The sequence below is a fragment of the Aptenodytes forsteri genome, unplaced genomic scaffold (assembly GCF_000699145.1).
Source record: "Aptenodytes forsteri isolate BGI_AS27 unplaced genomic scaffold, ASM69914v1 Scaffold257, whole genome shotgun sequence".
In the NCBI taxonomy this organism is placed as follows: domain Eukaryota; kingdom Metazoa; phylum Chordata; class Aves; order Sphenisciformes; family Spheniscidae; genus Aptenodytes; species Aptenodytes forsteri.
Genome location: NW_008795194.1, coordinates 1,737,935 through 1,754,606, shown reverse-complemented (window position 1 = coordinate 1,754,606; position 16,672 = coordinate 1,737,935). Strand labels below are relative to the sequence as shown.

The 16,672-nt window shown below is 39.0% G+C and overlaps 1 protein-coding gene across 1 annotated transcript in view; it reads right to left on the bottom strand.

Annotated features, from left to right (window-relative positions):
* Window positions 1-756: 756 nt before the first annotated feature.
* Window positions 757-16,672, bottom strand: part of RAPGEF4 (Rap guanine nucleotide exchange factor 4) — a 158,484-nt gene continuing 142,568 nt past the window's right edge. The window contains exons 27-32 of the mRNA XM_009278582.1: window positions 14,810-14,900; window positions 12,517-12,567; window positions 11,791-11,878; window positions 11,390-11,454; window positions 2,409-2,463; window positions 757-884 (exon numbers count right to left, since the gene is read on the bottom strand). Coding sequence (XP_009276857.1) covers window positions 757-884; window positions 2,409-2,463; window positions 11,390-11,454; window positions 11,791-11,878; window positions 12,517-12,567; window positions 14,810-14,900 — 478 coding nt within the window. The remainder of the gene's footprint in view (window positions 885-2,408; window positions 2,464-11,389; window positions 11,455-11,790; window positions 11,879-12,516; window positions 12,568-14,809; window positions 14,901-16,672) is intronic.

Sequence of the window (16,672 nt, the reverse complement as noted above, 5' to 3'; positions counted from 1 at the left end):
TCCTTTGCTACCTTTATGCTATTGATTTCGACAACCTTACTATCGTAATGGAATTCTGTAAAAACCTGATTGGTAGTTTAAAAAAAGGAGTAAAATGTAAACACAGATTAATCTATTTATCATTCAAAATATTTTCAGTCCTGTCAGTTTTCTGAAATGGCCATACTGCTTGCAGTAGTAGGCAGTACGATTAAGATTAGAAATTTTTCTTAGTATCTGTTGTATTTCAAATGGAAATATTTGTAAGTCTTCTCTGAATGGAACTATACCTTGGACCTCTCTTGAACCTACATTCTTTCATCAGATGCTTACGTACATCTTCTACTGAGGTCAACTGTAGCTGGGCAAGCTAAACTGATGATCAGTTTTGGTCCTGACCTGGAGAATAACTCATAAAATACAGATTTTTAATTAGGGAGAAAAACACTACCTCCCTTAGAATTGTTAGAAGCTTTTTGTGCATTTTTCACGAACTCTTCTGTTTTACCTTTTGCCTTTTTTTATCCATATGAGAAATCATTTACTACGCTTTAAGATGAATTAACAGTTCACAACATGGCCAGCCGTACAGCTACAGTGCACAAATTCTTCCTCAGCCAAAGTTCTCTGACAGGCTGGTACATTGTGCGTTGCCTAAGACCTTAGAATATGTTTTTGCTTATTTTTGTAGTGGCAGTGCGGTAGCAGAGAAAGTGAAGTTCTTTACAAGTGACCTTGACAGGATAAAAGATCATCTCTCATCATTGCTTCAAATGTTTATGCTCGACGCAGTTCTAGTCGGTGAGACATGTGTGATAAAGTTCTCTGGTTGTCAATCACATTTAATTGCCGCACATAGCTCCGAACATCCTGATGGTTCTTATTAGTTAGGGCTGCGTCGGGATCTGGTGAAAGAGAAATGATGTAGGATTGATACAGTTAAACGAACAAATGCCTGAACAGAATGCATAACTCTTTACGAGCTGTCACAGGAAATGCCAGATCCTGGTGAGTTAAAAAAAAAATTTAGAAATTGCTGTCTTTGAAACCTTTCCTCCATATCTGATAGTCTTTCTGGTTACGACCCCCACAAATCAACTTTTTCTCTCGGATATCCTTGGCTACATTTACTCAAATTGATGGCCCTTGGTTACAGTTTTACACATCACCTTACCGGTCAATAGCTATAAATTATACAGCTAACTAGTATGATTTAAAGCTGCCCATCTGCTTTTGAACCAGCAGCTTTCACACAGATTCAAAACTATAGAATTGATTTAAGCCTCCTTTCATGAAATATTCCCATTTCTAGCTCAGTATTAAATATTTCTAACGCTGTAGTGCTTAGTGGCTGCCCCATTCAAGCCTCAAAATTTACTACCTGTTTGCGTTACTTAACATAACCGCGTTATACCTACTCCAACAATTATGAAAAACCACCGAGTTAAAATCTGAGTGTCTTCAGCCTCACAGTGAAGAGCTTACAATTTAATGAAAGATGTGTTAGGTAACTTAAACTTCTCTGAAAGAAAGATACTGAAGCATCTACTATTTATAAATACACATATACACACACAAAAAGCATGGGACTTAGATACAGTTCTATATACTGACATTTTGTTATATCGTGTATAGTGAAAATCCACTTCCATTTCTAAATATGTGGAGGTCTCGCTAGCGCTTAATACATTAAAATTACATAGCCAGAAAAACCTTGATGGTGAGAGGGAAAACAAAAAGCTCCCTTAACTTGATCTTCTCAAGTTAAGCTTTGACCCAGATGGAAAGAAACTATTTTTATAAAAATGTATTGTGTTATATTATTTATTCTGTTCTTTGAGAAAGAGGAAGGCTGCTGTGAGGCAAAATGGAGGAAGCACTGAGGAAATGCCAGCGTGACTGGGACTGACAGTGCACCTAGATGGGCTGAGACCCGCAGAGCAAGCCTGTTTGACCATACAGCTCTGTCATCTTACATGGCCTCAAGTAAGTTCTGGTAATTACACTGACAAACAGGTTCATCACCTTAGGCAGTTATGTAATTTATAAACGTCATGGTTCCAGACTGGTTTCCTATAAAAACAGGGTTTATCCAAGCAAGTATCTTGCATGTATCTGTGTGCTGCTGTCTGCTAGCCTTATTTCAACCACTTCTGAACCCAGTGGCTAATTACAACCGATTCTAATTTGACAGATGTGTAGAGACCTCACAGATATTTAGCTCCTTCACAAGCTTGGAAAAGAGATGGAGGAGAAGGGGCTTATTAGAGCTTCCTGAAGGATATTTCACCCTGTGAAACACTGGAGGATCCAAACACGGAAGAATCACTGCAAACCAGGCTTTTAAATTCTGGTACACAGAGAATTACTTGTAATTACTGTAGCTACTGATGATAATGCTGACTGTGCAGATGTTGTAATACACTTACTGAAAGATTGGCTTCGGCAGAATTTCACCGTCCTGACAGTGTTGGCAATCATGCGCTGGAAAGAAAAGATGGGATGCAATCAGAGAACAAGCACTGTATTTCATCATCATTTAAACGAAGCACCTAACTGTGCCTGAGTGTGAAGACATATGCCAATAAAAGCAGTCATATGAATGAAAATATAATTTTAATGCTGATACCCTCATATGTAGGGTGTGATTTGCATTTACACAGGCTTTAAATGAGCATGAGTGTAATTTACATGCACTCAGAGAACCCTTTCCCTTGCTTGGATGCTGTAAAAAGCCTTAACTAAGAATGAAAATCAGCCCTTTCAATGCGCATTTCTTTGATAACATCTTCCCACATTAAAAAGTAAAAGGAGTATCATGTAGAACACCTTGGAGTATGTACACATGTTAATTTTAAGACCATCAGTTCCTAACAGCAAGGCCATTTCTAGAACATACTCAGCAATTAAAGAGCTTTCACCTTTCATATGAATTTGAGTTTAAAATGCAGCCCTCCTGGAAAATGACAGTGTAAAATGAGCATATGAGGGTGTATGTTCACCGATTCCCTCTGGAAGTATGCTCGATTAACAGGTGAGAAGGCCACCGTTAGAATGTGACCCTGTAGGCAAGTTTCATTAAACAGACCTGTTAGACAGTGTTAGCTTGCACAAGTGTATCTAACCCAACACGAAAAGTGGATTCACTTTTGGTGGACACTTCTACTGGCAATTCACAAAAAAAGCAGAAGTCACTTCAGTCCTTCTTGGCTGTGCTTGCTCTTCAGTAAATAAGCCACCATTTCACTCACTTAGCTAAGAAAGTATTAATCAATACATTTTGCTCTGATAAATCAGATGCTATTTTACAATAGTTTTTAAGAACAGAAATGAAGGTAAGTCATAAAGCAAAACATTTCAGATTTAGTTCTGGACTGCAAAATTTTAACTGGCTTGTGTGATTAGCACCACACAGGTAATACACCCACCAGCGCAGGGGCAAAATGAGTTCTTCTGCAAAACATCAAACAAACTGAAACTTCAGCAGTAAAACTGACTTCCTTAGCTAGATAGTTTGATTCAATCACGGTTATAAGGACAACATTTGTTTCAGTTTCTTTTGCTTAGATTAAGAGAAAACAGAGGAGGGAAATGCTATTCCTAATCGTAGTCTAACGTTTGTTCCCGCACTTTAACACGGTCCGACAATTACAACACAGCTACATGTTTTAACACAGCACGCTCTCACCAGACTGCTTCATACCTTCTGGAAATTTTGTGTGAGATTAATAAGCTAGTTATAAGCCCTCACACAATGGAATGATATATTTCTTACTAGTAAACAGAAAAACCTAGGGCATACGCTCCTCAAAATTAATACACAATTGTAATCTTACATGAAAATGATGTTATAAATAAAATACCTTTTTTAACACAGCACGCTCTCACCAGACTGCTTCATACCTTCTGGAAATTTTGTGTGAGATTAATAAGCTAGTTATAAGCCCTCACACAATGGAATGATATATTTCTTACTAGTAAACAGAAAAACCTAGGGCATACGCTCCTCAAAATTAATACACAATTGTAATCTTACATGAAAATGATGTTATAAATAAAATACCTTTGTGAAATCTGTCATTCCAGAAGTGGGAAGCACCAATGTAAAACATTCCTTACACACATACTGAATAATCTTAGACATTTTAATGCACTGTCAAGCATACAAAAATGGGTGTGACTGGTGGTCAGCATTAGAAACACTGTTGATATATCATGTACTACATTTTTGTGGATTACACATTTATAATCAAATGAAATGTAGCTATTCTGAAACCGACCTAAAATATTTTAATTCTAAAACACAACTTCCCAAAAGATCTAGGGAATTTGGATATGGGTCTGCTTATATTGTTTCTGAAGTCGTATGTATTTACATGTGGAAAATAAGTAGATTTCAAGTAAGAATCATTTTTATCCTATATTAATTTTCATACCTCCTCAAGCCATTACTACTAGGCAGATTTTCTAAGGCACTTACCTTGCAAACATTCTCATATGTGCCCAGCATTAAGCACGTGAATAAGCCCCATTGACTTCAGTGGAACCTCTTAAATACTCAAAGATAAGCACCCATTATAATATTGGATTGAGACAGAATGCACTGCATATTACAGTGTTGGTTCTTCAAGTCTAACCCAATCAAATGAAAATCAAAATGACATGAACATGTAAACATGAATATTTCATAACTCTATGGATTCATATTTGGCTCTGTTATGTGATGCTGCTATTTTGATTTATACCATTTCAAAAAGTACTCCTCTAAAATAACTATTTCAAGGAGAGACCATAAACCTGAAGTGCACCAGCCAACCTGATGAAGTTTCAAGAGCATCTAACTTCAGGGGAAGCTTGAACTTCATTTTCATGAAGATAGCTAGTGTTGCTTGATGTGCTTTCTAGATGGACTGTTAATACACACTATAATTTTTCATACCCGTAAATGTTTAGGTTTTGAAGCCTCATTTCATAATGATCTTTGGAGGTAGACTGTAGGCACGGTGTTTGATTAGTTTAGTATTAAGCCTCTTAGGTGAAAACTTAGATCTATCAAAAAAGCGTGTTCAGTGAAATCATTTTACTCTTTTTTTTCTTTATGTGGCGACTTTGTTCTGAAAAAAAGCCTAGCATTCAGAATAAGTACTGTAATGCTGTATTGTACTGAAAGACAAATTATGTGTGTAGCGAAGGTTTTTAAAAAGTTTTCACTATTTCTGAATTTCTCATTATATGGGCTATTCCAGGCAAGGAAAACCAAAGTGGCAATAAATTCGTCTGACTTCTGGTTAAAGGCTGAACTAACAGTTCAGCTGGCTTCCTTCAGTTGTCTGAAAGGCTTCATTTTTAGGAGTTACTTTGCCTATTCCTGAGGATAATCTCATTCAATCTGTTCATTCAGAAGTATCCTGGCAATGATGAAACACAAAAGAATGAGGAAGTGGGTGTTAAGGCAAAATAAATGGAGAAACTGCGGCCAGAAGACAGCACCGCAACCCAATGGGGAGATTCTGGAGCATTATGTGTCCTTGAAGAGCTCCTTTCACATTGCTTTTTTCCAGGTGCTGTTGTACTGTCTAATATAAACTCAAAAGAGCTCCTCTTTGGAAGGTGCAAATTGAATAGGAAAAACAGCATATGAAGCGGAAGTGAATTTCCCTTCCTGAATCTTGTAGATAAGTTGGATTGTCTCCTTTTGATTCAAGAAAACTAGAAACATGTACAGAGAAAATGTTCAGATGGAAGTTTAATTACCAGCTCCTTACAATTTTTCTTCAAAGAGAGGATTACCTCTTGTTAATGCCTGCAAAAATTAACCTCTGTTTACTCACTGTGCTAAGAAAGACCATTATCGAAAAGCCATACAAACCTAAATTTGGATCTTTCTGAAATAGAACCAACTGCATAATATAACAACAACCGCTACGATAAGTTGGATTGTCTCCTTTTGATTCAAGAAAACTAGAAACATGTACAGAGAAAATGTTCAGATGGAAGTTTAATTACCAGCTCCTTACAATTTTTCTTCAAAGAGAGGATTACCTCTTGTTAATGCCTGCAAAAATTAACCTCTGTTTACTCACTGTGCTAAGAAAGACCATTATCGAAAAGCCATACAAACCTAAATTTGGATCTTTCTGAAATAGAACCAACTGCATAATATAACAAGCAACCGCTACTACCAGCATGCTATATATATACAACAATACCCTTTCAAGTTTTAGGCAGTCTGGAATAGTGGCAGCAGGCCAGCACATTATCTTCTAATCCATTCCAAACCCAGGTTTCTAAATGTTATAAATATTCATATATGCCATAGAAAACTACTAAGGGCTTTAGTCACACACTTTTTGCATAATCTTTATGTTCCAAAAATGAAAGAATGTTTGCCCTTTTTTTGCATAAGGATCAGAGTGTGAATTCCCTTTTGTTCATCTCCACAAAACCTGAAAACCAATATGCGCAGATTCTCTAATCCTCATTTCACACCTGAAGGGTGAAGAGGCTTGACAAAAAGAAGCATCAGTGGCCAGCATCATGGCACTGTCTTATGCTGCCAGGGCAGGTCAGCACTTTCAGAGCTCTTTCGTGACTTCTGCTCCCTCTACAGGTGCCATTTCTGAGACATGCTGGGTAGTGCGACATGGAGATGGTGCCACAGAAAGTGATCTTTGTTCAGGCTGTCTGATGATTTGAGAAATGGCACTGATAAAGTTCCCAAGTAATTGCATCTTCCCTCTGTCTATGAATACAAAATTCTGTACTGGCAGTCAGAGTGCATGATTATACAGCTGAGGTTTGAAAAAAGCGGAAATCAGTAAGTGGTCAAGAGTATGACATACTGCCCGTCCTTAAGGACAGTCATGCTCAGTACTTTCCTCACTTTCCTCTCTCTTCTTTCCCTGGCAAGACATAATTCTAGGAAAGGGCTTTTAAATGTTTTTCTAAATATATAGCTATAAAAGCAGTGTCACTTGAATGTTATCTATTGCCACGTACTGCGCTGCAGGTTGTAGGTTGTCCTGTATCTGCTAAATCATACAGAGTTTATAGGAACTAATACTACTGACAGCTTTGGGGGCTCTCCTTCACCTGAAAAGAGGGTCATTAATGGGCCTAAAAGACAAATGTGTATTCTAGATCACAAACTAATTGTGTTTGCCATCTACTGCCATCTTTTTATCTTTCACCTACTTGCAGCTCTCAAAATGTCCTCAGCCTGCCAAACTACAACTACAGCATTTTAAAAACATTACAAGCCTATTCATTCCTTGTTACATAGACGGGTCTTCTAAAGCAACACTTACAACTAACATCTACTGTCAACTCACTAGTGGAGAAAAGATGCAGGTACTTTTTACCACACAAGGTCATGGAGTATATGCCAAACTAGAAGGTACATCTGAGCAACACCATGGTGGAAACAGCTTGTACCTTGTCTCCATCAGCTTCTTACAGTGAGATAAGTAAAAGACCTTCAATACTTCTCTAAAACCATGTCTTGTTTTGTAAAAGACAAAGCCTTTTACTAAAGACTTATACTACTAATACCAGTAATTTAGTTACTCTGTCTACTTACTGATAAAAGCATAACTAACATGTTCCAGGCTGGATTTTAAGGCCAAATGCTTGTTCCCTCCATGCCCCACCCCTTGCTTCATGCAATTAAATGGCATAGTAAAGAGCACAAGTACAGTGCAAATGCAAAGAGTATACCTATTTCTGACATATTCTATATTGTTTGCCCACATCTTGTACAAACCAAATGGGTCCGCTTACAAACTTCCCTCTTCACACATAGCTGTGGTTCTACCACACATGGTATTCTCTTCCCTGGCTAGCTGTCCCTGCCCTCCCACTCCTCACAGCCTCCTCCAAATAAGAGGCATCCATGGGGATCAGGAGATGCGGAAGGGGAAGAAGGAGCAGGCAGTTACAAAGGCAGCAGCAGATAAAGCTCAGCAATGCTCTGCAGAGTGATGTCCCCCCACTACTGCCAATACCACAGTTCTGTCACTATACCTTTGAAAAGACCCATTTATAGGAAAGTGTAGCAGGAAAAAATTGACTCGGTCCCTTTCCTTTTTAGCTTGACTTGCTAAAAAAAACTAGGCTAATGTAGTTTAACACCATCTGTCTGTTTTTCCCTTCTTCTCTAGATAATTTTGTCAAATTTGAAAAAAGAACCCAGAGTTTTCAAACATAAGAAAGCTCCTACCAATTTTCTGTGAAAATAGATGGCTGTGGACAAGAGAGAGATCGTGTAAGCGCCCTCTTCTCCTGTCTCCTTCAGGGAAAAGGCTGTAGTGCAAGTTCCTATGTTATGACAAAAGCCTATTCACACAGAATTCCCCAGCCATGAAGAAACCACACATGCCCTAGCCACGAGGAAAGCTCTGAGCAGAGCTCAGGCAGCCATGAAACACAAACGTTTAGGAAACCAGGCCTCTCTGGCACTCAGGGAACTCCTGGCTCAGACACTGCCTGACAGCTCCTGCATGTTTTAAGATGCATCACTTAATATAAATAATAACAAAACCATCAGAAAACATAAAAGATTTAAAGGAAGCTGTTTCAGCTGAAGAGATGCCCCTAGATCAAACTTCTACTTTTGGCTGCCAGTTACAGGAATAAAGTTGTCAGCAGCACATCAGCTGTCGGGATCAGAGCTCTGTGGTGAGAATGAAGACACGATGCCAGAGGCTGTTCTCTGTTTCATCACTGTGCTTACACAAGAGTTGGAAGGACCCACCTCCTCCGGTGGCAAATGGCAACTACCAAGATATTTTTATTCATAAATTTCAGCAAGCATCAAAGTTAGGATGGATCGAGGGAAATCATCTTCCAAAGAATGAAGATGTTTTTGACAGATCAGTAAGAGTGGCTCCCAGCAATATTCAGAGGTATCTCCATCTGCTTGCAACAGAGCATCATGCAGTAGAACAAATAGGCAGAAACAATAAATGGCAGGACATGATTCCCATGAGGAAATCTGGTTTCTGCTTTTCTCCTGAAAATGGCAGAATAACATCACAGATTTACCTTGAGTTTATACTTATGTAAAAGAGCTGAATTTATCTGAGAGTTATCTGTCTGAGTGGTCTTGTCTTCACTAGTTAATATCTGGCAATTATGTGTGGATATGACAGTTGTAAGCTTAACACAAGTAGGCGGTAGCGACTGAGGTTTAACAGTAGGCTTTTCTTCTTTGCTTGACCTGATGACACATGCAAAAAGCTAAAAACTGCCAGGTCCACATTAGGATTTGTATGAATTATGTGGGTGGAATCTGAATACATGTTGCTTTGAAGAGCTATGGGTTGAGAGAAGCAGTAAAAACACCATAGAAGCATGCAGAATAGCTAGTGAAGAACATTAAAAACACAAAAGAGAAACTTGTAGTAAGGCCTGGAGAAAAAGCAGAGTGAGCTTTTAGGTAGAGCACTAACTGAAGAAAGCTTTAGAATACTGAGAAAGGAGAACGTTTCCCTTTCCGTTGTGTGGAGGAACATGAGACATTATATTGATTCTTTGAAAAATATATAGCATCAAAAATACATTAATTGATCTTCACTTTCCCCTCCTAAAGGAAATGCTCAAAGCTCAGGTTACTGGTCAGAGTGATACTACATTCACGCAGTACAAAATTTTATTGAAAACTTTTGGCTGCTACTAGTAAATCCATGTTCTGGAGATAACATACTTCTGAAGATAAGGCAATGTGCAGACTAGGGTGAAAAGGCCAGACCTGCAGGAGCTTAGATAGAGATCAGTTTAAGCTGCTATAAAATTCACTCTTGGCCTTGGGAGTGCCAACCTGTGGTATAAAGTGGTGCAGAACCATTTCTAAATGACAAGCTTGGGTTGAACTTCTGTCTATGGGCAAATGCGCACAGGAGAGCTCTTGCCTCCTGTAATGGCTTTTACACATAGTCAGGCATAAAGAAGAGCCTGAGGCATACAGCTTTGAGACCTGCGGATGTACCAGCTCTTCTGGCTCAGGAGCTGTAAGTAGGCCAAGTGAGGGGGAGAGCATGGAGCCAGCCACATAGCCATGGCTATTGCAGCTGCCATCCCTCCTGGTTTGGAGGTGCTCCAGCCAAGTCCGAGATCCCTTTGTGTTCCCCAAAATATTTACTGTCTACACTAAAATATATACATTTATCTATCTAATTAGAACAGGCAGTCCAGGAAAAAGTCCTTTTCTGCAGATAGAAGGCTCAAGGAAGGAGATGGCAACACAGTCTGCGTATGCAATTACATAATGTCATTATTGCAAAGTGAGGTCAGGCCCTTACTCAGGCATTAGCACTACCATTTACCCACAAAAAAGTCTCAGCTTAGTAGAGAGGTATTTTCACCCTAGGACAGAGGCTGTCCTGGAGCTACAGACTAAAATCTAAAAGAAGAATTCACTCAGAGTGATGATCACTTTTCTGTGAAGTCTTCTAAAGAGCTGAACGTCCTCCTTTTTTCCGCTCTACGGTATCAGTGCTCAGAAGGTAAGACAAGCTCCTCCATAGTGCAGTGGAAATAACCATGGAGTGGTTCTGGTTACTACAGTACTAAGAACAAGCAGATGTAGGTGCCAGAGCAGATATGCTCTAGCATGGCTGCTTAATGGTGCTTTACTGCTGGAACAGTAAGTCAGGTTTGGTTTTGCAGGGTAGCCGCTCATAGCTGGGCTTGGCTAACCCTGGTTCTCAGATGCAGGTGTCATTAACCACATTAATTAAGAACATGGCCTTAGCAACCAAGAAAATGGCTTCTCGCTGCTGAGAAACTTGAGTTTCAGCTGAGATTTCTGCCATGGGAAGTTGCCTGCCTGCAGTTTTTGAAAACGGTGTTTGAAATGATGAGAGCTTAGGTGCAGGATTTAAAATAAATCAAATTTGAGCATAATCTAGCCTTCTATCATTGATCCCCCTTTCCAATATGAAAGCAATCAAGTCACAGAAGTCTCCTTTCACTTATTAAAGGAAAGAAGAAAATTAGATGTTGTGCGCGTTCTGTATTAAAGCTCCTTTCATTTTCTGAGGAGCAATGCAGAACTATCCCAGCCTGAGGCAGTTCAGTCCTGTTTGAAGGAACAGCAGTTAAAATCACAGCTTCGTCCCAAACTGGCTGTTAAAAATTGTCTCTAGCAGCTCTGCTTCCTGTCACTGCTGCTGCCTCTCCTAGGAAACATTTTGGCTGTGCATGGCTCAGTGGGCAGTTTCTTCTCCACCTCTGTGAGGTTTTCCAGAAACCCAGAGGTCCCAGGCACTGTGCACAACGCAGACTATTTTTGCCAGCTCTTGGTCCTGCCTTCACTTTCTCTAGCCCTGGAAGTCATTGTTGAGAAGTTCACTCTTGAAGTGATGAATAGGGAGGTCTTTTTAAATTTTCTTTTCAAATATGTCATACATACCATTTTTTCAAAGTTTACTAGATTGTCAGTGAATGTCTTGTTTCCCTCATGAGTAAACGTCATGTCTGTATAGAAATAAAAGCCACATAAAAGCCCATTACTGAATCATGGCCACATAAAACAGCAGAACATTTTATCTATCCCTTACAAAAATCAAAGCAGCTATAAAAGTAAAACATTCAGTTTTTAATTTGCAGCATTTCTGAGACTAGTAAAATTGAGGTATGATATTCAGATGCACTAAAGCAGTTTTTCTTGTCTCTGTGTCATGCTTTTTATAATGGAAAAAGATCATACCTCACACTGAGATTGATTTTTGCTTTTTCTTGCTGCTACTCTTATTCTTCAAATATTTGACAAATAGCTTTCAAGTTAATAATTCTGGTAAGATCCAAGCTTACCTTTTATAAGTAGTGGCATGAAAGGAATTATTGGAGGGTCCAATTTAGCTACAGTCAGTCTGTAGGCCCTATGGTTTCTTGATGGATCCTTAAGAAAAAAAGAGAAATCAAGTAATTACTAGTATGTATTATTATATGTATTGAGACACTGTATGCATTCATTTAGATGCCATGGCATTTATTAAAATCATTATTGTCTCCTGTGGCTTTAAAAGTGCATCTGCAAACTAAGACACCTTTTATCATTCTCCCATACAGCTTAGATGATGAGAATGCAGCCGCTAAACATAAACATTTTTCATGCCAAATAGCAAGGTAAGATATGATTACCAAAAAATTGTTCATAAAAGGAATCACACATTTTTCCTCCCTCCTTGCAGCTGCAGATCCAGTTTTGCATATGTTGTAACACTAAAATGTATTGCCTGGAAAAATCCAGGTTGGAAAATATAATTTCCCATATGTAGTATCAGAAAACATGTGATAAAGCTTTTCTGAGTTCCCAGATTAACTTTGAGTGGTACATAAGTTCTCTCAGAGTAGGTTCCTAAGAGTATAATTTATTAGTCATACATACTTGTTTTAGCAGCTCTAAAATGGGATCATAAACTTCTTAAAGTCAAACAAGGACATATAAAATGTTCTGAATCAAGGAACTGAAATCAGTTACTCAGAAACTGAATTAGCTCAGATTGTGCATAGAATAAGGGATCTATTGCTATTCACCATTAAGCTTTCAAACTCTGCATAGATCTTCTTGAACTTGCTTGGAAGTTTCTGTTAATAAAAACAAAAATAGCAAACCTTAATTAAATCCAATTTGTGTGGCAATTTTACTGTAAATGCTAGTTCCTTCTACAACGCCCTAAGTCAGGAAAGTGCTCTTTTTGCCAGATATTTCTAACAATGTGCTAATCTAAAATACAACATGTTTCCTAGCAACCAGATTATAAATAGAGACGGGACCAGCCATGAAACCTGGATCCTGATTTAAACCCCAGCTTGAATTTACTCCTTTGGGATGTTTAGATTCAGATTTTTGTTTGGCTCACATCGCAATCACTGAATTCAGAATGTTAGTGAAAGTTCAGGTCAATGGTTTCAGGACATTCCTGATTATAGCCTATCTGAAAATATAATTTACACACAGCTTGCGTAGGGGTAGCTCAGCTTAATTATTCATACCTATGATGAACTGCCCTTGCAACATTCAAATCCATGCCTGGGCATTTCCAGGAGGTTTTTTTGTTCATGCTTATGTATCACCAACTATTGCTCAAATTCTTGACATGCCCAGCAGCCAAGGGCCTCTACAACTTTCTGGGGTATAAATTAATGAATAGTTTTTCAGTCCACAACACCTACACAAATAAATCATGGTCAGTTGATCATGCAGTGATTGGGATGAGATGGGCTTTACTAAATATTTTCTTTCCCCCTCATGTTATGTTATACATATTAAATAATTTTACTCTAAAGACTGTATGTTTTAAATTAGTTTCAGAGATCACAGTAATGTTTTATGCGCACTCAGAATATGTCAGCTTTCTAGTTTTAATAAGAAATTTCTCTATATTTGCTGATTAAATCAGACTACTACTGGCAGCGGGTATCATTAAAAATTAATAGAGACTTTATAGTGCAGAAATGATTTTTTGCAATACTTCCTACATTTGGAGTGTGTACCCTAGCAAGATATTTACACTGTGCCACAGCAAGGGCCTAATTTTTAATGATGTGTGTCAACAACTGTGTGCCTAGTTTGCATATGCATGCAGATTAGGTATTTGTGAAATAAGTGGTATAATTGGACATTTGCACCTGCAAATATCTAATTTGTGCATGCAACTAATGTAAATGCATGATAATATAGCAAAAATCAGGTCTTGATATGTTTGTTTTTAAGTATATTCTGTATATGTATCTGGCTAAAAATCAAGCTGCAGAGATTCTCTTGATAAACTGAGTGCCCTACAGAACCAGAGTGATAATATTTCCCTGAACTCAGGTTCATACCGCACATCTACAAATGATCTGTGCCCCTCCAGCTCAGACCCTGTGCCCATTTCAGACTGCTGTATGTAGTATATACATTCAATTCCCTCTTCTCTCTTCATATTACTCCTGTACTGTCTCAGCTCTCCCAACTGTTCCCCTCAGTAGCCACAAATGAAGGGTCATTATTTTGAGAAACTGATCTGCAAATCTTTGCCTTTAGCACGGATTGTATGTGCCACTTGCAACATGCACTTTTGAAAACTGGGCTGGTGTCTTCTCAGATGTGTTAGTCTGATCTCCTATTTCAGAGCACTTTTTAAAAGGTGTTCAAATTTTGGTCTCGGTTGCATCAATGACTATTTTGAATTTCTAATGAACAAAATGCATGCACATTCAAAACTGCACTGCTTTTGACAACCAGTATGTTCTTAGTGGTTACATGTGCTTACTACCTCACCCTGCTGGACATTGCTCCCTTTTTATATACTCACATAGCAAAGAGCAAAGCCACAGAAAAAGGTGGAAGCTCTGAGAATGAAGACCAAACTGATAGTAAGCAGGGGAATGCATGTCAGAGAGAAAAACAGAACTAGTTAGGACAAACCCACATTTTAATAGGGCAACAGAGTCCATATGGAGATCAGAAAATAATATGTATAAACAGAGGGTGGACTTTAGAGAAGTATCTATGGAGTGATCTCACTAAATGATCAGTGAAGTCAAACAGAGGATGGACTGATGTAAGAGGTTAACTGGCTAACTCGTTCATGCTGTTGGGCAGTTTAGCTCATCAATAGAAGCTGCTGTTGTCACTCTTGTTAACTGCTTGTGAGTATTCAACACATGTATGGGTATACTGCCTTACTAATAAAAAGTGTCAGCCTTAGCTAAAAGCTTATGCTCAGGAGCTGAATTAGTAGATGTAATTTTATCAATAATAAAGGCCCAAGTCATGTTTTTGCTAACTAAAAGCACAAATCCCAGTCAAACTTCTTGAAATTGGATTTTAGCTAAGACTTACCTCCCATGTTAACGAGAGACGGCTCACAGCAACATTACTCAGTCCCATAATAATAGCGAAAAAGGAATTCAGATTTTTGTATTCTTTACAGCTGAAACACAAAGGGCCAGGTTTTAAGTTGTATGTATCAGTCAGGGCAAAAGTACACATGACAACCTTAAGAGAGCTGAACCCAACGCGTTCAACACTGAGCGCGTGAAAAAATGATCTCTCCCATCTGATGGCCTGTCCATTGGAGACTGCTGCCCCCTCAGATCTTCTGGCAGAGCTGCTCATACAAATTCTCCCACATCAGCTTAGGGACAGTGAGCAGGGTTAGTGAAGATAAGCTGAAATGCTAAAGCTACCCCAACTTATTCTGACTAGAACAGGTCAGGGAGTGCCTTGTTAGTGGATCTGAGGGGAGATAAGGATGAAAAGCAGCCAGGATAGGCTGTCAGTGATAACCTCTTCCCCAGGCACAACTAAATCCAGAAAGGGATATCTGTCCACAGCCTGTGACATTGAGAATGAATTGTGGCACGGTAAAAATAATTAGTACCACACAGCAGTAGTGCTCAAACATAGTAGGCAGCTGCAAATATATCTGCAATATGTAATTTGAATCTATCTTTCATTTTAAAAAGGAAAAGTTTTGCCAAATACCCTGTTAAGCAATGTAATTTGACAAAGTACTTGTTAAAATCCATCTAGATGCATGACATTCTACACCAAATATTCTGTAAATTCTACAGGCTCTACACTAAATAGCTCAGTTCCAGATAGCGGACCACTGTAAGGAAGGAGAAACAGTGCTGCATGGCTCCACTGCATATATGCTGCCTGTAAAATGTCAGAAAGTGGATCCTCCAAAGCACCACAGTGTGCTCCGAGCAGAAGTCCCTCTGCCTCCCAAAACAGACTGTATTGGAAAAATCTTCCTGTTAGTATGAATTGTGAACATACACCTATGCACACACGCTTGTCTCCAACACAAACACACATATGGTTAAAATCTCTCGGTACTTACAAGAGCATATTCATCTTGGCATTTTCCCTGTAAACACACACCCTTCAAAAATTTCTTACAGGCTTCTTGGGCTTGTAACATATGCATGTGTATGGAAAGAATGATTTTCAAAAACTGAATGAAAGTGTCTGAGTATAGCGATACGCAAGAAGGCTTCTAAATAGCCTGTGGGTATATTTATATATATACAAACTGGCTTTGTGGATATCCGTAAGAGTATGTGCGAGTACATCCTAGAAGGCCTTTCTAATACAATTAATATGGGAAGAACTCACTGTAGGAAATATAGTTCGCGTCTCCCCTCTGTTTGAAAGTTTAATCCTACAATGGCTGGAGAAAAGAGATGAACCTGGTAACCTCTACATCCTTTCCCAGCAGATGCAAAGGCAACAACGGCTCCTGGAACTGAAAGCACATGTGCACAGCACTTGGAGCCAGCACTTGGCCTTGTGCTTGCCCACACAGACAGGGAGCACCCATCACAGGGTGCGTGGGGTGGCAGACACTGTGATGTGCCTTCTGCGATGGCGTCTGAGCCCCCCGTCACAGAATTGAAACAGGGTTCTCAGTAGCAGTTATCTTTGAAAATCTGTACGTGCAAGGCATCTCGTTACCACCAGTCATGCCTAAGATTAATAGTGCAGCACTGAGCTGTTCTCCCCGAACACTTTTCTAATGAGTCTAGTACTTCTAGGTAGGGTAAAGTTCTCATTAGGTCTCAAGGATCTTCACAAGCAAAACTTCCTCAAAGATATTGCTTCAAGGCCTGGGCCCGCTTCTTTTGATCCAATTCCTTGGCTTTTTCTCCCCTCTAACTTCGGTGCACTTTGTGTTTGTTTTACCGCATGCTGTAG